Source organism: Gopherus evgoodei, chromosome 6 (assembly GCF_007399415.2).
Source record: "Gopherus evgoodei ecotype Sinaloan lineage chromosome 6, rGopEvg1_v1.p, whole genome shotgun sequence".
Lineage (NCBI taxonomy): Eukaryota > Metazoa > Chordata > Testudines > Testudinidae > Gopherus > Gopherus evgoodei.
Window position 1 is genome coordinate 8608957 of NC_044327.1, and position 24117 is coordinate 8633073.

A 24117-nucleotide genomic window follows, 5' to 3' on the forward strand; every position below is an offset into this window, starting at 1 on the left:
TGTAGTGAGCCAGCCACTTCCAGTCCCTATTCAAGCCCAAATTAATGGTGTTAAATTTGCAAATCTTTTAGTCTTTAAGGTGCCACCGGACTCCCTGTTGTTTGTGTGGATACAGACTAGCACGGCTACCTCCTGATACTAGTAGCAGATTGAAGTCACAGTCTCTACACAAAAGAGTAAATGGACACAAATCTGACATCAGGAATCATAACATTCAAAAACCAGTAGGAGAACACTTCAGCCTCTCTGGTCACTCAGCAACAGACTTAAAGGCGGCAATCTTGCAACAGAAAAGCTTCAAAAACAGACTCCAATGAGAAACTGCTGAGCTTGAATTAATATGCAACCTAGATACCATTAACTTGGGTTTGAAATAGAGACTGGGAATGGCTGAGCCATTACACACATTGAATATATTTCCCCATGTTAAGTATCCTCACATCTTCTTGTCAAACTATCTGAAATGGGCCATCTTGATTATCACTACAAACGTTTTTTTTCTCCTGCTGATAATAGCTCATCTTAATTAATTAGCCTCTTACAGTTGGTAGGGCAACTCCCACCTTTTCATGTTCTCTGTATGTATATATATCTCACTATATGTTCCATTCTATGCATTCGATGAAGTGGGCTGTAGCCCACAAAAACTTATGCTCAAATAAATTTGTTAATCTCTAAGGTGCCACTAGTACTCCTGTTCTTTTTGTGGAGTTACTGAATGTTTTATCAGACAGCTGCAGAAATGGGCTTTAATTTAATCTTCGTAGACCAGATGAAGTGCGACGCAGAACTTACGACTGCAAATGCGATGCTGGCTAGCGCAGTCAGGCAAAAACAGACCTTGGTGGATTCTATAAATCTTCTGGTCTTGTCGACGTACAGTCCCAGAAGGAAAGCACCAAGTAACCCAAACACCGTGAACAACGCACCATTCAGGCCTGCAAAGAACTACAGGGGAAGAGAAATGAGCGTCTGAGCAACTAGAATTAGGAGGTGAGAGTTTGTGACATTAACGATATTTAACCACACGGACAGGTTTATGAACAGTAGGCTGTAGACCACCATAGTCTATTCAACATGCTTTTCCATTGTAGCCATCACAATATTCAAAACCTCCCTAGGACACACATCTAGAATGGCAAGCAACTGGCCCAGGTGATGACAGTCCCAAAAGCTGTCCAGAAGAAGAGTTCGGATCCCATAGAGACGGGAGTGGTGTAAGACCATACGCAGATAAAAGCAGACTGGGTAAGTGCATCTATGCTGGTCATTTTAACGTGGTATACATGGAACAGTGGAGCTTGATTTCCCCCAGAGCAAACAACTGTTACTCTGAAGCAGTCCCCATGTACCATTGCTTTCTAAGTGAATGTGGTGGGGGCCTCTTTAAGTGGTGGTCGTGTACCTCAAAGGGCAAAAACCTATTTTCGATATTACTCTGTTTTTAATAGAGAGCGACTTGAATGGCAAAGTGTCAGGAATACAGAGAACCACAGGCAGTGGTACCCATGTGTTTGGTGTGCTCCTCAACCTTATCTTCCTTCAGATTTTCCTCATCTCATCCGTCTTGTGCTTTGTCATGACTTGCCTAGCCATGCAGATAACCAGTGTTTATTCTCCGTCTGGCCGCCTTAGCCAGCAGGACCCCGTACGGCCTTTCATGTATAACCTCCTGACCTTCCCTGTGAACACGCCTGGAATTGAGGGAGAAGAATTCGTAGCTCACATCCTCCTCCCATTGCCCTGGGATCACCTACTGCAATGGAGGAAGCGCTTGTGAGTTTTGCTGTGACCATGCTGTGTTGGAGACTGCATGCCACACACACTGATGCTGGAGACCAATGCAGGGCTGAGCCACAAGAGAGGGCCTTGGGGGAGATGTTTATTGGAGAGTATAAATGTAGCTGAGAGGTGATCTCCTCTGCTTATGTGCATTTGGCTAAGGACACATACAGCCTTAGCCAAATGAAATAACCCAGTCCACCTTGTTTTGAGTTTCCAGTTCCCTCTCACCTCTGTCTGAGTCTCTGCCCCATATCTGCACATTGGGAGAGGTGCATAAGGGGCTGCTTTTAACTCCTATACAATCAATTAAAAGCCTTTATTTTACCAAGTAAAAACCAGCAAGAGAAGAGCTTCATCCACAAATGATGACCCCGCCAAGGATACGAATTAAACGTCAGATAATGTATCGTATTGAAAGACTGATAATGTACCAGACTAGTATGCTAGTTAGCAAATCTTAAATACTGATAAGCTAGTGCAGACAAGTGCACCGCATCAAGTGGCTTCATCTTGTTTTGATCACTGTAGTTAGTAGGCGTTCATTTCAATCGTATAACAAATAATGCTTAAGATGCAAAAAGGCCTTACATTTGAATACCCCCTTACACACAGGATCTGTTCCAGAAGAGCCGAAAAGCAGGTGAACATCCCAATCCCTGCTCCAAAACAGACCATCAGGATGACGTATGGTTTATTTCTCAGAAGCTGCAAAATTCAGAACATAGGTTTAAAAAAAATAGGTTCGAGTTACTTGGGCAGCAAATCTCAGCACCCGCCCACCTGCTGGCCTGCCCACAACAACAGGATCGCTGAGGGTGACAATGACACCGTGCAGGCCAGGCAGTATGTACACTTGGTCCTGCCCCAGCATAGGGAACTGGGCTTGGTGACCTCTCAAGGATGCTATGTTGGATTCTGGGGTTTATCTCTCTGCACTGTATGACATATGCTCAGGGTTTAACTGATCGCCATATTTGGGGTCGGGAAGGAATTTTCCTCCAGAGAAGACTGGCAGAGGCCCTGGAGGTTTTTTGCCTTCCTCTGCAGCGTGGGGCACAGGTCCTCTGCACCTTGAGGTCTTTAAACCACGATTTGAGGACTTCAGTAACTCAAACATAGGTTAGGGGTTTGTTACAGGAGTGGGTGGGTGAGATTCTGTGGCCTGCGTTGTGCAGGAGGTCAGACTAGATGACCAAAATGGTCCCTTCTGACCTTAAAGTCTATGAGTCTGAGACACTTACCATTTTCAAGCCTGTGAAAAATGGCTGCGAGGTAGAATGAGTGGCGCTTGCTGATGGTGGAGTTGGAGGGACCTTGTCGTGAACACCAACCGTGGCCAGGATGCAGGCTGTAACTGCAGGGGTGGCGTACAGTCCAAGCTATGAAACCCAAAGCAAAGACACATAACCAGCTTGCCTGACTCCAATCCTACTGAATATATAAACCCAAATGACACTGCGTACTAATGAATCAGTTTTCGCTTACCATCAGTGGTATATCTTTTTCTTCAGACACAAGTGCAGGGGACAGCAAGTTAGCGATAAGAATTCCCAAGGGATTAGCTGGATTGAAATAAAAAAGACAATGTTTTTCTATACAAATTGAGAGCGTGTTACACATTTATCAATTCACAGCATCCTCAGCTTAAATAAAGCCATGGCTGGGGGGGAAGGGAGATCAGGAACAAGACCTCTGTGAGGTTACATCTGGAGGGTAAAACTCGCAAAAATACTTAAATTAGACTTTTCTGGAAATTTTACCTGGAATTCCACTAGGGACATAAGACTAGGCCGGATTAAGTCCAGTCCCCTGCTACTGCAGGCAATCCTGTCTTATCATCCTGTTTATAAATTTGTCAAGCTTTCCCTCTTCAAGCTAGTTTGGGTGTTTGGCCTTGCAGAACCTCACTCCTCTGATGGTTAGAAACCACCTTCTAATTTCAAGCCTAAATGTATTCCCGGCCACTTTACCTCCATTTGTTCTTGTGTTGCCTTCACTTTTTGATGTAATTGTTCCCCCCCAGAGCATCCTAAAAACACATCCATCCTGGCCTTTGAGGGGTTCTTCATCCCTTCTCACCAAGTTGCCCCAGTAAATGACTTACAGAAGGAACAAACATGAAGATCGAACAACTCTAGTTGTCAGTCCAATTGCTGTCTGCCTGCAGTTCCAGTACAGACCCAGACGCTATGCAGCACAGACTCACATATCCTTTGCCAAGTTCAAGTAAAATACAACACACCTCATTACTAGCTGACCCACTTTCAAACATACCGGTGTATTACTGCATAATGTCTCCGTGCTCCTTGCCACTAACTGAACATCTAATAGTATTTTACAACGCTTCCACTTTCATCTCTCTGTTGTAATGCAATTATCTGACTCCACAGCTAGCAGATTTAAGAACCAGATCAGAGAGGGCTTTTCATTGCAAACTGGAACAATTTGTAGACTTCTATAAGCACCTTGCAGCTCAGCCAGACAATCCAGGCTACCTCTGATTCCATTTCAATTTTTCCCATGACTGCAGTGGATTCTGTTTAGACTAGTTAATTAGGGCCACTGGGGAGCCAACAAAAATAGCAGGTGTTGGGCAAGTTATCTTGGACCATATTCTACTGTTTGCACGATACACTTTCTGTTCTCATACTTCTCAGTAATGAACAATACCTAAATCTGACACCACCATTTATTTTTCAAGCCATCACAAAGCAACTTTCCAAGTGACATCCCATTAAAAATAACAGGGACTCGTCACACACTATACAGATTATATCTCACATTTTAAAGATGCTCTGAGATTTTAAGGAATGTTGACATTTATCAGCTAGGTAGTCAATATTAATTGTAGCACGTACCTTTCCAGTGCACATTTCTTCAACAGAAGAATGTCAGGGATGCTTTTGATTTTTAAGGATTTTAACTAGCTGTTGCATGCAATGGAGAGAGCTGTCAATAGCAATACTGTGCCGGGAGAGAAGCTAGCTCTGCAAATGGCAAAAACCCACAGCGAAGGATGGTTTCTAGGTGCAATGTTTTATGATGAACTAGTTTCTGTTCACAGTCTTTTCTAACACCGGAAACTAACTATTCAAATTTAGGGAGAAAATTAAGTTATCAGGTTCCTTTCTTCTGTGTTCTTGGTTTTTCTTTTCCCTTTCCTGCAGTTAATCTTCCTCCTTTACAAGACCAGAGTTTATTAATTACAGGGTGGAAGGACCCTGTTCACACCAGCAGGGTCTACGTGGGGCAGTTAGAGATCACCACTTCAGAGTGCTCTGCAGTTCACAGCCCTGTAGTCCAGACTGCGGTGCCGTGTAGACAAGCCCTTACACTGCCAAAGCAGCTAGCCGCTCAAGTCAGTTGTGATTTGGACACCTGCTGACTTGAGGAGCTGGGTTCAAGTGATGGGTTAAGGTTTGGTGACTATTCTGAGCTATTAGCAGCCTGCATGGGATTTGTGAGAGGAAAATGGTCTTGTGGCTAAGGCAGAGGGAAGAGAGTGGAGGTCTGTGGTTTTTACTCCAGACTTTCCATGTGATGAGTAAGTCATGTGACCTGGTCTCCATCTGCAGTGTGGAGTTACCTGCCTACTTCATGGGGTTTTGTGAAGCTTTAGTTCACTTACACGTTGCTGAGAGATCCCCAGGAAGGGCTGTAATTGTGAAGTATTGAGTGTGAATAGCTGACTAGCACAGTCCTATAATACAGCTCCGTAGGCCACGTACACCCCAGGCAGGTTCTGCTATGGAGTGACCTCGCTCCAGCTCGGCACGTTTGTAGCTGTTACTTACACATTGAAGAGATCATATTTGCCGTAGCTCTCTGGTGGTCTGGGAACCACAGGGCCGCTAGTTTTGTTGGAGAAAAAATGACAAGTGGCTGAGCCAGAGCACAGAGGCACTGTCCTATGAACAGGTACGTGTAGGTCAGGGATCCCAGACTCAGGAAGCTGATGACACTGAAAGTCCGGATGATGCTTCCAACCATGTTCAGCCAGGCACTAAGTATAACCTACAACAAGTAAAGAGGGACTGCAGTCACTTGCTGACTTAGCTGCAGCCTGAATTAAGTTCTAGGATGTGGCATGACTCTAGATGGCCAGTCTGGCATATCCCAGGCTCATAATCCCTTCCCTGCCATTCAGACATGTGCAGAGGTGCTGGCAGCATTGTGGTTCCATCAGAAATACTCCCTCGTTTTATTTCATCTTTCATTCCGTACAGTCTCACCAGGGCCATCAACTGACTGGGGCTTGCATAAGTTGAAAGATGCACTCAGGTCTGCTGAGCCCCAAGTAGCATGGAGCCACCCTTTATCACATGACAAGCAAGTTTAGTCCTGGCTAATTTAGGAAGCATCTGCCCTCAAAAGACACTGGTAAATGTGCAACAAAACCAATCCCAGTTGGACGACTGAAATAAAAACAGACATTCAGGTTCCATAATGCATCTAGTCTCAATACTCTGATCAAGTTTGTGTTTGACTAAAGTTTGTTTAGTATGGGGCACAGACCATCTCTAAGTGCTTCATGGTAACCTGATGAAGTTTCAAGTTATCAGGAAAGACTTCATGGAAAATACAAACAAGTGAAGTTCAGGGAGAAATGTAAATTAGTGGCCCTAAAGAGAGAAAGGGGGAAGGTATCAGACAGTTATTCCCACTCTCCTTTGTGTTTTCTTTTCTTGTTGTTCCTCACTTCATTTCCTCTTGGACCAGATTCTATTCATTGCAAGGTAGGAAGGATAGTTTTAAATACATTCATCTCACACAATGTTTAGTCAGAATGCCATGACTTGGGCTGCTACGTATATTCAGAGTATTAGTTAGCAAAGATTACGCTTGCCTATACAAAAATACACAATGGCCCCAACTTTAGTTAGTTAATGCAGCTTCTCATTCAAACTTACAGCACACTTGAGTCCCACGGTGTCAAGAATCCAGGTTGCCACCAGTCCAAACGGGATAGATATGAGAAGGTACACCAGAGACAGCCAGTTAATCGTATCCATGGAGATGTGGAAGTAGGCTGCTGTTTTGTCAGCCACTGGAGCAAACGTCAGCCACAGCTGCCAAAAACAGAACAGAGCGGGTAAGAGTTAACACTTGGTCGGCCAGGGTGAACTTTGCCCCATTCAATCCCTGCATGATTGTGCTTTGGAGAGACACCAGGTGATGATGTAGTTTCGCCCCCATTGAAAATCAGCCCCCATCCATCTGCTAGACCAGTGCAAAGGCCAGAATCTCTGCTGCTGCCGTGGTCACAGTGATCAGCATTTTCTTGGCTCCTAGCCCACTCCGGGGGTGGGGGGCAGGATTGTGGGGGAGAGTACAGCTACTGGATGGCATATGAATGCAGAAACTCCCCTGCAGGGCCAGTCTGCCAGCGCCCCCACCATGTCCCTCAGGGAGTCTTCTTCAGTGCAGGTGCCCCACCATGGTGACGATCACCATTTGGGTCAGATTCAGAGGTGATGGTAGGGAGCCTAATCTGGTGTAATTCCCAATTTTCTATGGTATTTACATCATCAGCTTAGGACTTCCTGGGCCAAGTTTTGTCATTTACCCTGGTGTGAACCCAGAGTAACCCCATTGAGTTACTGTACGAAGGCTGAGCAGGCCCCGTTAGATTGCCTTACAGTCAATTAGACTGACAGGTAAGTTACACACCCGCTGAGTGATGTCATGACTGAATTTGGCCCTAAACCGCTGATTACAGCTACAAGTTGAGAGACACTCTAGAGTTTGCTACAAAGAATGTTACGTGGATGTTGTACTCTACGCATCCAGCCATTGTGAGGGCAGAGGCATTTATAGTCTGCTCCATCGTCCCCTTTAAAAATGCAAAATACTGTTGATTATAATGCTAAATTTAAGGCCATAAGAGACACTACTATGATCATCCTAGTCTGACCTCCTGTGTAGCGCGCACATATGATTTCACCAGGTATTTCCTGCATCCCCTTGCAATGCAAGAATGTTAAATATTAAAGGAATGAGAGCCTTTTAGACATCCCAGCTTCACAATGGGCACCATTTACCTATAACTGCAAGTCTAGCCGGTGGCATAGGCCAAGCACTAACAATCTACGGGATCTTTCCGGTTATATCAGTAGCAGATGTCTGCAGCTATTCAGAACTGATGGAATTATCTGTATTCCGCACTGGATAACACAAGATCCTTCTTAAAAACCTCAATTTTGAGATTTAACGTTTCCTTCCAAATGGCATCAAAATATGCCCTTTGAAGTGGTTTCTAAAGCTCTGTGTATGCTGCATGCTTCTTCTGGAGGCATGTAGAATATGCACTCAGGTGGGACCCCCATCGCCCCCAGCGGGGTTTAAGTAGCAATGTAGACTGCAAGGTACACCTTAGGTGAGTAAAGCCACACTGGGAGGGCGTGGGTATGTATGTGACTACGTGTATATGGTTCTCTTCTAGCCCAAGCCTTGCCTGCCTACCTACACTGCAATTTTTAACTGTGTAGTGTCCTGCTGCCTTCCTCCTGCCACAGCTTATTACTGACACCGCAGTGTGGATGCAGCTTTTTTTTCACTGCAGCGTGTAGCTACACATCTGACATAACCTTATTCCCAGATTCTGGACCTTAGCGTCCAAAATTTGGGGGTTAGCATGAAAACCTCCAAGCTTAGTTACCAGCTTGGACCTGGTACTGCTGCCACCACCCAAAAAATTAGAGTGTTTTGGGGCACTCTGGTCCCACTGAAAAAACCTTCCCTGGGACCCCAAGACCCAAATCCCTTGAGTCTCACAACAAAGGGAAATAACCCTTTTTCCCTTCCCCCCTCCAGGTGCTCCTGGAGAGATACTCAGACACAAACTCTGTGAAACTACCCAGAGTGAGTCCCCCTCTCCGTTCCCAATCCTGGAACAAAAGCACTTTCCTCTTCACTCAGAGGAAATGCAAAATCAGGCTAGCAATCCAACACACAGCTCTCCCCTTGATTTCTTCCTCCCACCAATTCCCTGGTGAGTACAGACTCAATTTCCCTGAAGTAAAGAAAAACTCCAACAGGTCTTAAAAGAAAGCTTTATATAAAAAAGAAAGAAAAAATACAAATGCTCTCTCTGTATTAAGATGTTACAACACAGGGTCAATTGCTTAAAAGAATATTGAATAAACAGCCTTATTCAAAAAGAATACAAATCAAAGCCCTCCAGCACTTACATTCATGCAAATACCAAAGAAAAGAAACCATAGAACTTACTATCTGATCTCTTTGTCCTTACACTTAGAAAACAGAAGACTAGAAAATAGAACTACTTCTCCAAAGCTCAGAGGAAACAGGCAGACAGACAAAAGACTCAGAGACACACTTCCCTCCACCCAAAGTTGAAAAAATCCGGTTTCCTGATTGGTTCTCTGGTCAGGTGTTTCAGGTGAAAGAGACATTAACCCTTAGCTATCTGTTTATGACACGCCCCCCAAATTGCAGACAGTGGGGAAGCTCACTGGCGGCAATTTCCTTCTAGAACTTGAAAATAAACAGATTAATACAACACATGCACCTTTACATATACTACTAAGTATATAACTAACAGACTTTTACATTTTAAGAACACTTTTTAACTACTGGATTCTGGGAAACTCTCACGGGAGAGTGCATCAGCAACTTTGTTAGAAGCTCCTGTGATGTGTTGAATTTCAAAATCAAAATCTTGGAGAGCTAAACTCCAACGAAGAAGTTTCTTGTTGTTCCCCTTGGCAGTATGAAGCCACTGTAGTGCAGCATGGTCAGTTTGTAGTTGGAACCGCCGTCCCCAAACATATGGGCGTAGCTTTTCCAGGGCGTACACAATGGCATAGCATTCCTTTTCACTGACTGACCAGTGACTTTCCCTGTCAGACAGTTTCTTGCTGAGAAACACGACAGGATGGAAGTTGTGATCTGTTGCTTCCTGCATGAGTACTGCTCCTATACCACGCTCAGATGCATCCGTGGTTACTAGGAATGGCTTGTCAAAGTCCGGGGCCCTGAGCACAGGGTCAGACATGAGTGTTGCCTTAAGTTGGGTAAAGGCCTTTTGACACTCATCAGTCCACTTAACTGCATTTGGCTGGGTCTTTTTGGTCAGGTCGGTCAATGGGGCAGCGATTTGGCTGTAGTGTGGTACAAATCGCCTGTAGTATCCGGCCAAGCCTAAGAAGGATTGGACCTGTTTCTTGGACCGTGGGACAGGCCACTTTTGGATAGCATCCACCTTGGCCTGTAGGGGGTTTATGGTTCCTCGACCCACCTGGTGCCCCAGGTAAGTCACTCTGTTTTGGCCTATTTGACACTTTTTGGCCTTAACAGTTAGTCCTGCCTGCCTGATGCGCTCAAAGACCTTTTCCAGGTGGAGTAGGTGTTCGGGCCAGGAGTCTGAAAAAATGGCCACATCATCGAGGTAGGCAACTGCAAATTCTCCCAGTCCAGCTAGTAGACCGTCTACCAGCCTCTGGAAGGTGGCGGGTGCATTTCGAAGGCCGAAAGGAAGGACATTGAATTCATACACCCCCGTATGGGTGACGAATGCTGACCTCTCCTTGGCAGGTTCATCTAGCGGTACTTGCCAGTACCCCTTGGTTAAGTCTATGGTAGAGATGAACTGGGCACGTCCCAACTTTTCCAATAGCTCATCAGTACGTGGCATTGGATAGTTGTCCGGACGAGTTACAGCATTTAGCTTACGGTAGTCCACGCAGAAGCGTATTTCCCCATCTGGTTTGGGTACCAGAACCACTGGAGATGCCCATGCACTGGTAGATGAGCGGATTATACCCATCTGTAGCATGTTCTGGATCTCCCGTTCTATAGCAGCTTGGGCATGAGGAGACACTCGGTAGGGTGGGGTTCTGATTGGGTGAGCATTACCTGTATCAATGGAGTGGTATGCCCGTTCAGTCCGTCCTGGGGTGGCTGAGAACAATGGGGCGAAGCTAGTGCACAGCTCCTTGATTTGTTGCCGCTGCAGACGTTCCAGGGTGGTTGAGAGGTTCACCTCTTCCACGCCACCGTCTTTTTTTCCGTCGTAGTAGACACCGTCAGGCCACTCAGCATCATCTCCCTGGACTGTAAACTGACAAACCTGTAAGTCTCTGGAATAGAAAGGCTTGAGAGAATTAACATGGTACACTTTAGGCTTTAGTGAGGAATTGGGAAATGCTATGAGATAGTTTACAGTTCCCAGGCGCTCTTGGACCGTGAATGGCCCTTCCCATGATGCTTCCATCTTATGGGCCTGTTGCGCCTTCAAGACCATAACCTGGTCTCCTACCTTGAAGGAACGTTCTCTGGCATGTCTGTCATACCAGGCCTTTTGCTCTTCCTGAGCATCCTTTAGGTTCTCTCTAGCAAGGGCTAAAGAGTGTCGGAGGGTGCTTTGTAGGTTGCTTACAAAGTCCAGAATGTTAGTTCCTGGAGAAGGCGTAAACCCCTCCCATTGCTGCTTCACCAACTGTAATGGCCCCTTAACCTCGTGACCATACACAAGTTCAAATGGTGAAAACCCTAAACTGGGATGTGGTACAGCCCTGTAGGCAAACAGCAACTGCTGCAACACTAGGTCCCAATTATTGGAGAATTCGTTGATGAATTTTCTTATCATGGCCCCCAAAGTTCCATTGAACCTTTCCACCAGGCCATTGGTTTGATGGTGGTACGGGGTGGCAACCAAGTGATTCACCCCATGAGTTTCCCACAGTTTTTCCATGGTCCCTGCCAGGAAATTAGACCCGGAATCTGTAAGGATGTCGGAGGGCCAACCTACCCTGGCAAAGATGTCTGTTAGGGCCAGGCACACAGTGTTAGCCCTGGTGTTGCCTAGAGCTACTGCTTCTGGCCATCGGGTAGCAAAGTCCACTAAAGTCAGTACGTACTGCTTTCCTCTGGGCGTCTTTTTTGGGAAAGGGCCCAGAATATCCACAGCTACTCGCTGAAATGGGACCTCAATTATGGGGAGTGGCTGGAGAGGGGCCTTGACCTGGTCTTGAGGCTTTCCCACTCTTTGGCATACCTCACAAGACCGGACATACTTGGCAACGTCCTTGCCCATCCCCTCCCAGTGGAAGGATTTCCCCAACCGGTCCTTGGTTCTGTTCACCCCAGCATGGCCACTGGGATGATCATGGGCTAAGCTTAAGAGCTTCTCCCGGTACTTAGTTGGAACCACCAACTGTTTTTGCGGCTGCCATTCTTCCCGGTGTCCACCAGAAAGAATTTCCTTGTATAAAAGTCCTTGGTCTATAACAAACCGGGATCGATTAGAAGAGCTGAGAGGCGGTGGGGTGCTCCGTGCCGCCGCCCAAGCTTTCTGAAGGCTGTCATCTGCTTCCTGCTCAGCCTGGAACTGTTCCCTTGAGGCTGGGGTCACCAGTTCTTCCTCAGACTGGGGACTTGGGCTTGGTCCCTCTGGAAGCGATGTAGGTGATGGGGTTGTTTTCGTTGCTGGTGAACCGCTCTCCGCTGGTGCACCTGAGGGTATTTCAGGCTCTGGCTGAGCCTTTTGGGTATGGCTGTCTTTTGCTTCTGCCAGTTCTGGCTTGCTGGCGCCCTCTGGCGTTGAGTTTGAAGATGTGGTTGCACTTGCTGGTGCTGGTTGCTGTTCCAGTTCCGGGCCTGGGACTGGAGATGCTGTGGCTGTTTCAGTGGTAGGCATGGAATCCGGGTCCACTGCCTCTGTCTGGGTCTCTGGTAACACAGACGGGGCTTCTGTGGACGGCTCAGGAACAGGAATGGGTCTGGAAGCTTGCCTGGTTTGGCTACGGGTAACCATTCCCACTCTCTTGGCCCGCCTCACCTGGTTGGCCAAGTCTTCCCCCAGTAGCATGGGGATAGGATAATTGTCATAGACTGCAAAAGTCCACATTCCTGACCAGCCTTTGTACTGGACAGGCAGTTGAGCTGTAGGCAAGTCTACAGCTTGTGACATGAAGGGGTAAATTGTAACTTTGGCCTTTGGGTTGATGAATTTGGGGTCAACGAAGGATTGGTGGATAGCTGACACTTGTGCCCCCGTGTCTCTCCACGCAGTAACCTTCTTTCCGCCCACTCTCAAATTTTCCCTTCGCTCCAAGGGTATTTGAGAGGCATCCGGGCCTGGGGATCTTTGGTGTGATGGTGGTGTAATGAATTGCACTCGCATGGTGTTCTTGGGACAGTTGGCCTTGATATGTCCCGGTTCATTACACTTAAAGCATCTTCCATCTGATGGGTCACTGGGCCGAGGTGAGTTACTGGAGACTGGTGAGGTTGAAGAGTAGGGTATCTGTGGCTTTACTTGGGTGGTATGGAGGGTCTTTGGCTGTCCTCGGTTGTAGGGTTTATGGTCTGTGTGCCCCCTGGGGTAATCGTTCCCCTTGACAGTAGCTTTTTTGCTTTCTGCCAGTTCCATCCATTTGGCTCCAATCTCCCCCGCCTCAGCGATAGTTTTGGGATTTCTATCTTGTATGTACCGTGTGATGTCTTCAGGAACACCATCCAAGAACTGCTCCATTTGTATGAGAAGGTTCACTTCTTCCAAGGTTTGAATGTTGTTTCCTGTTAACCAGGCCTCATAGTTTTTTGCAATGTAGTAGGCGTGTTTGGGAAATGACACCTCTGGTTTCCATTTTTGGGTTCTGAAGCGCCGACGGGCATGATCTGGGGTTATCCCCATCCTGTATCGGGCCTTGGTTTGAAAAAGTTTATAGTCATTCATTTGCGGCTTGGGCATTTCAGCTGCCACCTCTGCTAAAGGTCCACTGAGGTGTGGCCTTAATTCTACCATGTACTGGTCTTCGGGGATGCTGTACCCAAGACAGGCTCTTTCAAAATTTTCCAAGAAGGCCTCGGTGTCATCACCTGCCTTGTAGGTGGGAAATTTCCTGTGCTGTGGAGCAATAATTGGCGCCGGGTTGTTAGGGTTGGCTGGCACATGCAGCCCAGCTTTTGCCATCTCCAGTTCATGTTTTCTCTGTTTTTCCTTCTCTTCATTCTCTTTTTGTTGTTTTTCCATTTCTTTTTGTTGTTTTTCCATTTCTCGGCGGTGGGCCACCTCTTCTTCTTCTAGTTTTCTTTTGTGTGCTGCCTCTTGGGCTGCCTGTTCTCTTTGGAAGGCTGCCAGTTTGATGCTTTCTTCCTTTTCTTTTATCTCCATCTCTTTTTGTTTCATTTCCAGTTGTCGCCTGTGTTCAGCTTCTTTTAATTGGTCTTCGGCCTCCATTTTTGTCCTGGTAGACATGGTTCCTGTTTTCTTGTGTTGGGGTGCCCTCCGGTGTTTATCCTCTGAACTGCAGGTTCTCTGTTGCCTCCTGAAGTCTGCCTAGCAACAGTGCTTTTTTCCTTTTCTCTCTCTAGCTAATGTTCAATGAAGGGAAACCAGAAAAACCACTTTATTTGCATGCATATAGAGTGCTGGTATGACTCTCAATGGGAGTGCTATTGTGTGACAATAGACTGTCAATTGTCTGCTAATGGCTTCTTGCTTACTATGCAAGCCACAAACTGCTAGAGAGAGCAGAAAAAAAAAATTCTCTCTGGTTCCCTTTTAAAACCAACCTGTTTCTCTCTGCTAAAAAACCCTTAGCAGAGAAAAGAAAAATATAATATTCCTACTGGCTTCTGGATTCTGTCTATCTCCCGCCACTGCCACCATGACATAACCTTTTTCCCAGATTCTGGACCTTAGCGTCCAAAATTTGGGGGTTAGCATGAAAACCTCCAAGCTTAGTTACCAGCTTGGACCTGGTACTGCTGCCACCACCCAAAAAATTAGAGTGTTTTGGGGCACTCTGGTCCCACTGAAAAAACCTTCCCTGGGACCCCAAGACCCAAATCCCTTGAGTCTCACAACAAAGGGAAATAACCCTTTTTCCCTTCCCCCCTCCAGGTGCTCCTGGAGAGATACTCAGACACAAACTCTGTGAAACTACCCAGAGTGAGTCCCCCTCTCCGTTCCCAATCCTGGAACAAAAGCACTTTCCTCTTCACTCAGAGGAAATGCAAAATCAGGCTAGCAATCCAACACACAGCTCTCCCCTTGATTTCTTCCTCCCACCAATTCCCTGGTGAGTACAGACTCAATTTCCCTGAAGTAAAGAAAAACTCCAACAGGTCTTAAAAGAAAGCTTTATATAAAAAGAAAGAAAAAATACAAATGCTCTCTCTGTATTAAGATGTTACAACACAGGGTCAATTGCTTAAAAGAATATTGAATAAACAGCCTTATTCAAAAAGAATACAAATCAAAGCCCTCCAGCACTTACATTCATGCAAATACCAAAGAAAAGAAACCATAGAACTTACTATCTGATCTCTTTGTCCTTACACTTAGAAAACAGAAGACTAGAAAATAGAACTACTTCTCCAAAGCTCAGAGGAAACAGGCAGACAGACAAAAGACTCAGAGACACACTTCCCTCCACCCAAAGTTGAAAAAATCCGGTTTCCTGATTGGTTCTCTGGTCAGGTGTTTCAGGTGAAAGAGACATTAACCCTTAGCTATCTGTTTATGACAACATCACCAAAAGTAGAGATGCTTTGGGTAGCTACAATGTAGTTTGTTAGGCAATTTATATGAATACTGTTTTATTAGTTAGGTTAATGGAGTGCTCACACTGTGCCTTTTGAGCCCATCAGCTTGTCTGCATTCAGAATACGTCTTGTGACTTTAAATACAGGTGTCGCTACAAAGCCCTAAAAAGAGAGCTTTTCTTCTCTCACATAATTTGCACATATGAGATCAGTGTCGACAACTGGTTTAGATGGCGGTCTTATCCTGCCAGAGAAGAGCTTGTCTCGCACAGCGTTTCCCTTGCTAGTGAGCAAGAGAGCTGGTAGCTTACAGTTTAAAATGTTTACCCACTTGAGAAGGCTCAGAGTTGAAGAGTAACTACAAACTATCAGTCTAATGGGGTTCGTTACACCCTGCGTGTCAGTCCGTCTCCGCCTCCATTCCCACGAAGGAAAATGTCGATCTATTTCTCCAAACTTGGTGTCTGAAGTTCTTCCCCTAAATCTGACTTTTTGGCACCTGGATCATCAGCCTGCTTTGCTGAGCGCTCAGAATTCCTGTTGCGATCAGGTGCTCAGCACCTTTCAATATCAGGCAACTTTTTCCTGAGAGCATCCAACCTTGCTGAAAAATGTGGGGCATTGGCTGAGTTTCAAAATGCCTGCGTAGACTTTCTGTCAATGTTTTTCAAGACCAGTTGGTCAACACTGAGAATTCATCCCACAGAACATTTCAATTCAAAGCCTATTTTAGCTAGAGATTGCACAGAATCAGAGAAATGTCGGGCTGGAAGGGATCTTGAGACGTTATCAAGTCCAGCCCCCTGAGCTAAGACAGGACCAAGACCCTAAACAGATTACAAATACACAGAACTCTCTCAATCTCAGGCTTTTGTCCAGTTAATTGGGGGGTGGGGGGATTGCAACATTTAATTTGATTGAAGCTACTGCAGCTCTTAAAGATCACCTTCAACTTTCAGTGCAATATGCTCTGGATACATTTGATAAGCAGGTTTGAGCACAGATTAATGTTTTCCTTCTTTGGCAGCTTCTCGAAGAGCAGTCTCAGTCAGAGCTAGCTTCAGCCACTGTTTCCAGCCCCCCGGGAGAGGTGTGACATCCTGTTCCCCAGCACAGCCCTGCAGCCACTGGCTAGTAAGTGAAGTCATGGCCGCATTCCCGCTGGAGCATTCAGCGCTGCTGAAAGCAGGAGCTTGGCCTTCCCTTACACCAAGTGCAAAAAGCCACATTATATCTGCTTCCTGCACGGGAGTAGCTTATTCCCCTAAGCACTGATGATGTGGGAGACCTGACCTTCCCAAGCACCCCGTCAGATAAGGAGTGTTATTTCCATATTGAAATGGACAGAGGTGAAAGCCAACACTTCCAGAAGGGTCCATGAGCTTTGGATGCCTCATCTGAGCACTCAGCTTGATCCTTTAAAGGGGCTGGATTGTTTGAACATACTGAGAACCCCGCTGCTTTCATCCATCTCAACATCAGGTGCTAGCTGTACACGATGGGACCCAAACACCACACACCCAGAACTAGCAGACAAGCCAGAAAATCTGTCTTTCAGAGTGTAGCTCAAGGGTACACAGTTAGTCAGGCCTGACCCAGAGCTTGAACTCAAGAGTTCCCGTCTTAGTCCAATCCATGCTTGGTCACCCACAGTGTGTGGCTTCTCATTCATTGTTGACACTAGCAATAAACTAATTCAAAGACTCTCTTGCTGACGAGTCAAAATGTGCCGTCTCTCCCCTGTGCCCTGATGCTTGAAGAACCAGAGGTTCTTATATTTAAAAGTGGAAAGTATATTCTTAAATGCAAGGGAAGTACTTTTAAAGGCTGGGACTTTTCTCCCCTGACATGCACTAACTCAAACAGCGGAACTGATGTTCACATCAGACATCGGACTAGAGAGGCCCAAAACAAGTTCTTTTTTGCAAGGAAGACCCAGCAGATAGGATCTTATTCTAGCTTTCTTTTAAGAGCTGCTAGTACAGCTGCAATAGAAACATTGACACAATTTAAAAATGACAATATGTAAAAACTTTGAATAGAAGATAATTTACAGGGACCTGCAGAACCAGAAAGATCAAAAGGTTTTTAAATGTGCAGTACAGCAACACTGCTTGGGTGTGCATCCATCTCTCCATCTTTTGTGGAGGAGGAGGATCATACAAACATATAGGATGGCTACAGATTTAAAGGAGATAAGATGTTCTGAAGTTGCTCCAGTATGCGCATCCTGTCCTCAAAACTCGTTACCTAAAGAATCGCTTCTCAGTATGGGACTGCATTCAACTCAGTCTTTAGAAAATGTTTCTGATGTGTGGGTAACAAAGTGCCAGCAGCAACTGCCTCAGAAGATGAGGCGTACTATGGTCTACAAACGTGTGTGATGGAATTTTGTTTTGCACAACTGAGAGTTTGAGATGGCTGTACTCGTACAATAATCAAAGTAACTGTGCAAAGGACTCCTGCCTCAGTGGAAGCGTGAGTGCTAAAACTGCCAGCTAGACTAGAGGGACTCACTTCAGGAAAGAGCCAAGTGTCAAGAGGCCAGAACTGCTGCTTCGCTAGCCAAGAGAAATGTTTAATTATAACTACACTGTGGTGGTACAAACAAGGAAATATTTTGTAATGTTTGGGAGAATTAACACTTTTAGGCTTTCAGGAAAACAATGCTGTTAGTAATTTGGATCCGCCTGCCTCTTCCTTGCAGCCTGAAATATCCTGCCCCAGTTCTAAGAGTGTAATTCTACAGCCCTTGGGTTCTCGTAGGAAATCATATCTGCCTAACAAATTAGATGAAATCCAGAACCACACTCCGTCTACAATTTGAATTGTTGGGGTCTTGTGTTTGGATCAATTGTATGGACGTGCCTGAGCCCAGAAGAGTTTGGACTGAGATTGGAAAATTCTGGCATTAGTGGGATTCTAACTGCATGGTCCAGCTATTCTACAGAAAAGCACGAGAAGATCTGAAACGGGGAATCCAAGCTGAGCTCATATCTGCATGTGCAGTGTTCACTTTTGAGCAAGGAAAGTACTAGATTTCTACTCAACCCCAATTATGCTAATCTTACACTCAAAATGTTTGTGACATAAGCTTTCCTCATTGCCGTCTCTACACTCTGAACGTAAGAACGGCCATACTGGGTCAGACCAAAGCATGGGCGGTGGGTGAACCACTGGCTGGGGAAAGCTAGCCCCTGGCTGGCCCTGCCCCCCACCCAAGGACCCTTCTCTTGCTGAAGTCCGGAGCCCCCCCATCCCCGCAACCATAGGTTTCTGCTTCCTCCACCCCCGAGGCTCTTGACCTGCCTTGTTTCCCCTGTAGGCTCCCTATCTTCTTGGCAATCCCCACTTCATACTCAGGACTCACCTCTCCATCCTTCTGAGGTAACCTGAAATCCCACCTTTGGCTATCTTTCCCCTTCCTCTCACGCTGCCTTTCCCCATCCGGGCAGCTCCCTGGCTCAGGGGCCATCTTTTCTCTTCCCTGCCTGCTTGAGTAGCCAGGGGGTTACCCCTGGCCTCCAACGGGAGTTCTGGCACCTCCCTGTAACAATAGGTCTAACACACCATATCTCTGCTTCCCAAGACCTGTCAGTGAGGACTGCTCACCTGCTGACGGTTCACACTTCCATTTAGCTATAGCCCTATCGAAAACATTACAGGGATGTTTCTTTTGCAACACGGGCAGCATTTTCAGCCAACTCCGAGGAACCCAAAGATCAAGCAGCCAGGAGAGTCAGTCAAAAATGTGAACTGATTTGTACAGTAGTGAGACGGAAGCCATTTTACAGCATTAACTGGAGGGGCACCTAGTGTAGGCGACTGCTGGAATGAAGCCTCCAGGCAAATTAGTTTGCTGCTGTTTGGCTGTGGGACGGTATCATTGCACGATGTGGCAATGTGTTTGGGAAGCTTGTACAGCTAATGTGATTTCTTTCTGCAGGCTTTCAAAGCTAACAGCATGCTATGCCCCAGAGTCAGGGCTTGGCTTTACAGGAAACTGTTCCGACAAAGCCAGCCGGGCAAGGCTGGCTGCATTGTTTTACTCAGTCATGCACGCGTAGTCCTTCTGCATGAATCCAACTTGCTGCTCCCTCCCTCACTAGTATGATGAGGTCATTGGCTAACAGGGAGAGAATGTCTCTCTCACCAGAGGCTGAGGGCCAGATTCTGCTCAGTTACACAGGTGCAATCCAGTGGAGTCAGTGAGACTTGCACCATGCACTGGGAATAGAATTTGGCCCCGAGCCTGCCGTGAACAAGTAGCTTAACCCTGGGGCACTTTGAGTCTCTGCAGTGCAGATTCACTCCTTGCCTTTTCCCGTTGGCAGGACATCCTCCCTGAATGGGCTCAGTGACCCCCTAGCCACACTGGGAGGCCAGAGCTGGCTGAAGCAGCCCAGAAAGCGAGTGAGGTGCTCCAGGCACAAAGGTACAGAGAACTGCAGCCTGCTACCAGCAGGGGTGCTATAGAGCCCTGGCTGGAATTTAGAACTGCCCCCTCCCCCCAACCCCTGGTGGAACCAGCACTATCATCTGTTCCCCTCTTGGGGTTAAGGGGGTGGATGCTCACCCGCACCAGCTTGGGGCAAATCAACCCTGATCTGTCTTTCTGCAGAGGTCAGGGTCAGAGCCACGTAGCAAGTGTGTTGTTGTGCAGAATAACCCGGAGAAGGAGTGTGTGGGCCCTTTGGGGTGTTATGTCCAGCTATGGAGTATTGTACAGCTCTGTGGGAATGTCCTCCTGCTCCAGACTCGTGAGTCAGATTGCATCACGAGGTCTAACCACACCCGGGTGTGTGGAGACACACTGAGTTCTGTGTTCCTCCTACGATCATCTGTCAGCAATACTGGCCTCAACTGAGCAACTACAGCTCTGGCACAAGGGACCTGGAAGGGCTCAGAGGATGGACTTTCTATGCTGGATTTGGCCTCTCTTTTTCTGTTTGCTGCTTGAGTTCTAGGCGAAACTTCTTACGTGATCTTTTGATTTAAGACTCCGTTGGGTGTTGGGCAGAGGAGCTAGGTAGTTCTTTCTAAAGGAATTAGCTCACTAGACGTAGCTAGCTTCACTCCAACTTTTTTCCAATACAACCTTTCTTGAAGCCAGAATATTCCCCGCCATAACCTCCCTCCCCTGAGCCCTCTCTAATACATTTTTTGCTTGTTGCCTGGTTACAAGTGTGGCTGTTTCAGCCACAAGCTTTTGTGGGGCAAAGAATTTAATTAAGGCCAATTTATTGCATTTTCTAAGTAAGGAAGGAGCTTCAAAAGCCAATTGTTTCCTACAGTATATTGGCCTTATAGAAATTATTGTAGTTTTACTTTAAAAATTCCCAAATGTACTGGGGCAATATCTACATTTTCAAGTTTGCGGAGTACCAAGTATTATGGTTTAAGTTTAATGAGATCCCACATACAGACCTGGGTAATGAGACCTGGGACATTTTGCTAGAAGAGTTTTCCTTATGCCTAGATTCTGCACACCTGTACGATGGCCGCAAAGCACAAGAGCAGAATGTCAGCGGCACACAGCCACTGTGCACGGCTGTACGTGATGAGGTGCAGAGCAACGAGGAACTGGGGCCAGTGTTTAGCTGCATGGGCACTTTATTACATCATGTACCTAAGTGTTTTCTTTTCTTTTCTTTTCTTTTTTCTTTTCTGTCACATTGGAGACCCCCGTGGACAGCTGCAGCAGAGAGAGCACCTCTGTATACTTCGGCTCTTAAATCTGAGAAGGTCAATAATTCTATCTTGATTTTCCAAGGTTGTAGTCATTGGTACGTAGGCACTGCAGGACAATCTGAGACTGGCACCAAATGGGACTGAATTGGCAGTGTGGGGGTTTTCCCTTCTCACGGGTTTTATTTCTGTTTTAAGATCGCAGCGTTTCTACACTGACGGATTTATTAAAACACACATTTTACCGTGTTTTAGTCTTTGGCGTGGGACCATACTGGGTGAGAGAGTTTCACCCACCCTGCGGCCAGTGTCCGGAGGGTGGCAAAGAGGCTGACTGGGCAGCAGGAGGGTTTGAATCTCAGGGGCTGGGAAGGAGACCAAGAGGAAAGCCAGCACAGACTTCTATCTGCATACTGTGGAGGGGACCCATTTTAAGTGTCCATTATTCATATAGTTTTGATCAGGGCCAGTCCTAGACCAAACGGTGTCCCAGGTGAGGAGCGTCTTTGGCGCCCCACCCCCCTACATTTGTTAAACCTTTGAATACCTCATTTTTTATTGCATTTGTAGGAATAATTTCATGACTTGGATGCACGATTTGCATTCATGATTTATCTCTGGCATATAAGACTGCCTGGCGATGCCCTGTCCTTTATATACCCATGAAGTAGGGTTGCCAAGCGTCCGGTTTTCAGCCAGAATGCCCGGTGGAAAAGGGACCCTGGTGGCTCCGATCAGCATGTCATAAACAGATAGTTAAGGGTTAATGTCTCTCTTACCTGTAAAGGGTTAACAAACAGTGAACCGGACACCTGACCAGAGGACCAATCAGGAAACAAGATACTTTCAAATCTCGGTGGAGGGAAGCCTTTGTTTGTGTTTTTGGGTTTTGCTTTGTTCTCTCTGGGTCCTGGAAGGAACTAGACGTGCAACCAGGTTTCTTGCCAATCTCCCTGCTACAGTCTCTCATATATTCAGAATAGTGACTATTAAGTAGAACAGGCAGTTATAGTCTTTTGATTGTTTTCTGTATTTGCAAATGTGTAGTTTGCTGGAAGTATTTTAAATTGCATTTTGCTGGGGGGAGGGGAGACTTCTCTCTAGTGTCTATATGCTGAAAGACCCTGTAACTTTTACCATCTAAATTACAGAGACAACTTTTACTTTTTTCTTTCTTTTTATTAAAAGTTTTGCTTTTAAAGACCTGTTTGATTTTTTCCCCTTGTTGAGGCTCAAGGGAATTGAGTCTGTATTTAACAGGGAAGGGGAAGGGAGGAGAGAAGGGGGAATCCCTTTGTTTAGATTCACGGAGCTTGAATCTGTCTGTCTATCCAGGATAACCCAGGGAGGGGGAGAAAAGGAGGGGGGAACCAACCTGATTTCTCTGTGTTGTGATTCAAGGAGTTTGAATCACGGTGATCTCCTAGGGTAACCCAGGGAGGGAAAGCCTAGGAGAGGCACGGTGAGGGAAAGGGTTTACTTTCCTTGCGTTACGATTCAGAGGGTCTGGGTCTTGGGGGTCCCCGGGCAAGGTTTTGGGGGGACCTGAGTGTACCAGGCACCGGAATTCCTGGTTGGTGGCAGCGTATCAGATGTAAGCAGGCAATTAAGCTTAGAGGAATTCATGCTGGTACCTCAATTTTTGGGACTCTAAGGTTCAGATTGGGGATAGAATACTATGACATGGTGAGCAGCATTGGGATAAGAATCCAAAAGCCAGTGAGTTAAAAGCAAAAGCCAGTAGGATTATTATTTTTCTTCTTTCCCTCTGCTAGCTGTTTGTAAGCAGGGGAGAGGGTTTAAAACTACAGCCAGAATTTTTTTTTTCTTTTCTCCTTTCTGGTTGTGCAAAGAGACTGCCTAAAGGCAGAGACATTAAGGTTTAACAAGGGTCTTTTGTTAAACAAAAGGACTCCAACTGTGAATCAACAGGAACTCCAGCAAAACAGATATGCAAATGAAAGGGGTTTTTTTTTGTTCTAATTTAAACGTGAAAGGCTACTTAGGAAAAGTTAAAAAAAGACTCTGTTGCTAAGCAACCCTAAGAAGGCAGCAGAGGAACAGCATTTCAGGCAGTAAACAGAAGAGGGCGCACCAGCACAAGAAAGCAGGAACAATGAGCACCAATGCAGCAACAAACAAACTAAAAATAGGTAAATTAAAAGCAATAAACACAACGAACATAAAAGACAAATGGAACTAATTCAGGCAGAAATGGCCAGGGAAGAGGCTGCCCACAGGAGAGACATGGAGAAGAAACAAAAAGAAATGGAGCTCCAAAGGGAGGACCACCAGCAGGCCATGGAATTAGCAAAAACTAAACAAAATGACACAGCCAATCCTACCAACCCTTCGCCAGTGATTGTTCCACATTCCAAGAAATTTCCCACCTACAAGGCAGGTGATGACACTGAGGCCTTCTTAGAAAATTTTGAAAGGACCTGCCATGGGTACAACATCTCTGAAGACCAGTACATGATAGAGCTGAGGCCACAGCTCAGTGGACCCTTAGCGGAGGTGGCGGCTGAAATGCCTAAGGAGAACATGAACTATTATAAACTTTTTCAAACCAAGGCCAGATGGGGATAATACCTGAGCAATACCAATACCAATCAGAATGGGGATAATACCTGAGCATGCCCGTCGGTGGTTCAGAACCCTAAGATGGAAACCAGATGTGTTATTCCCCCGACACGCCTACCACATTGCAAAGAATTAGGAGGCCTGGATATCAGGAACCCAGGTTAACAATATGGACGAGCTACACCTCCTAATACAAATGGAGCAGTCCTTAGAGGGTGTTCCTGAGGAAATAGAAAGGTACATCCTAGATGGGAAACCCAAAACTATAACCGAGGCGGAGGAGATTGGAGCCAAATGGATGGAAGTGGCAGAAAAGAAAAAAGCTACTGTCAAGGGGAGCGAATTCCCCCGGGGGCACATCGACAATAAACCCTACAACCGAGGGCAGCCCAAGACCCCACCTACAACCCAAGGAAAGCCACAGACACCCTATTCTCCCACCTCACCAGTCTCCAGTAACCCACCTCGGCCCAGTGACCAGTCAGCTGGGCGATGCTTTAAGTGTAATGAACTGGGACATATCAAGGCCAACTGTCCCAAGAACAC

General features: G+C 46.2%; 1 protein-coding gene and 1 long non-coding RNA gene across 3 annotated transcripts in view; one reads left to right on the top strand and one right to left on the bottom strand.

Moving 5' to 3' along the window:
• The window catches only part of SLC49A3 (solute carrier family 49 member 3), a 41676-nt gene that overhangs the window by 12169 nt on the left and 5390 nt on the right, over positions 1 to 24117 (bottom strand). Inside the window, exons 2-7 of the mRNA XM_030567586.1 lie at positions 6696 to 6854; positions 5580 to 5799; positions 3271 to 3347; positions 3027 to 3164; positions 2374 to 2490; positions 796 to 948 (exon numbers count right to left, since the gene is read on the bottom strand). Coding sequence (XP_030423446.1) covers positions 796 to 948; positions 2374 to 2490; positions 3027 to 3164; positions 3271 to 3347; positions 5580 to 5799; positions 6696 to 6854 — 864 coding nt within the window. The remainder of the gene's footprint in view (positions 1 to 795; positions 949 to 2373; positions 2491 to 3026; positions 3165 to 3270; positions 3348 to 5579; positions 5800 to 6695; positions 6855 to 24117) is intronic.
• LOC115653868 lies at positions 862 to 21731 on the top strand. 2 transcript variants are annotated; one of them, XR_004001022.1, is made up of 4 exons: positions 862 to 993; positions 1122 to 1248; positions 19635 to 19735; positions 20982 to 21731. It is a non-coding gene; the product is annotated as an uncharacterized LOC115653868 (long non-coding RNA). The 2 variants fall into 2 exon arrangements; XR_004001021.1 differs by lacking the exons at positions 19635 to 19735; positions 20982 to 21731 and adding an exon at positions 6698 to 6780.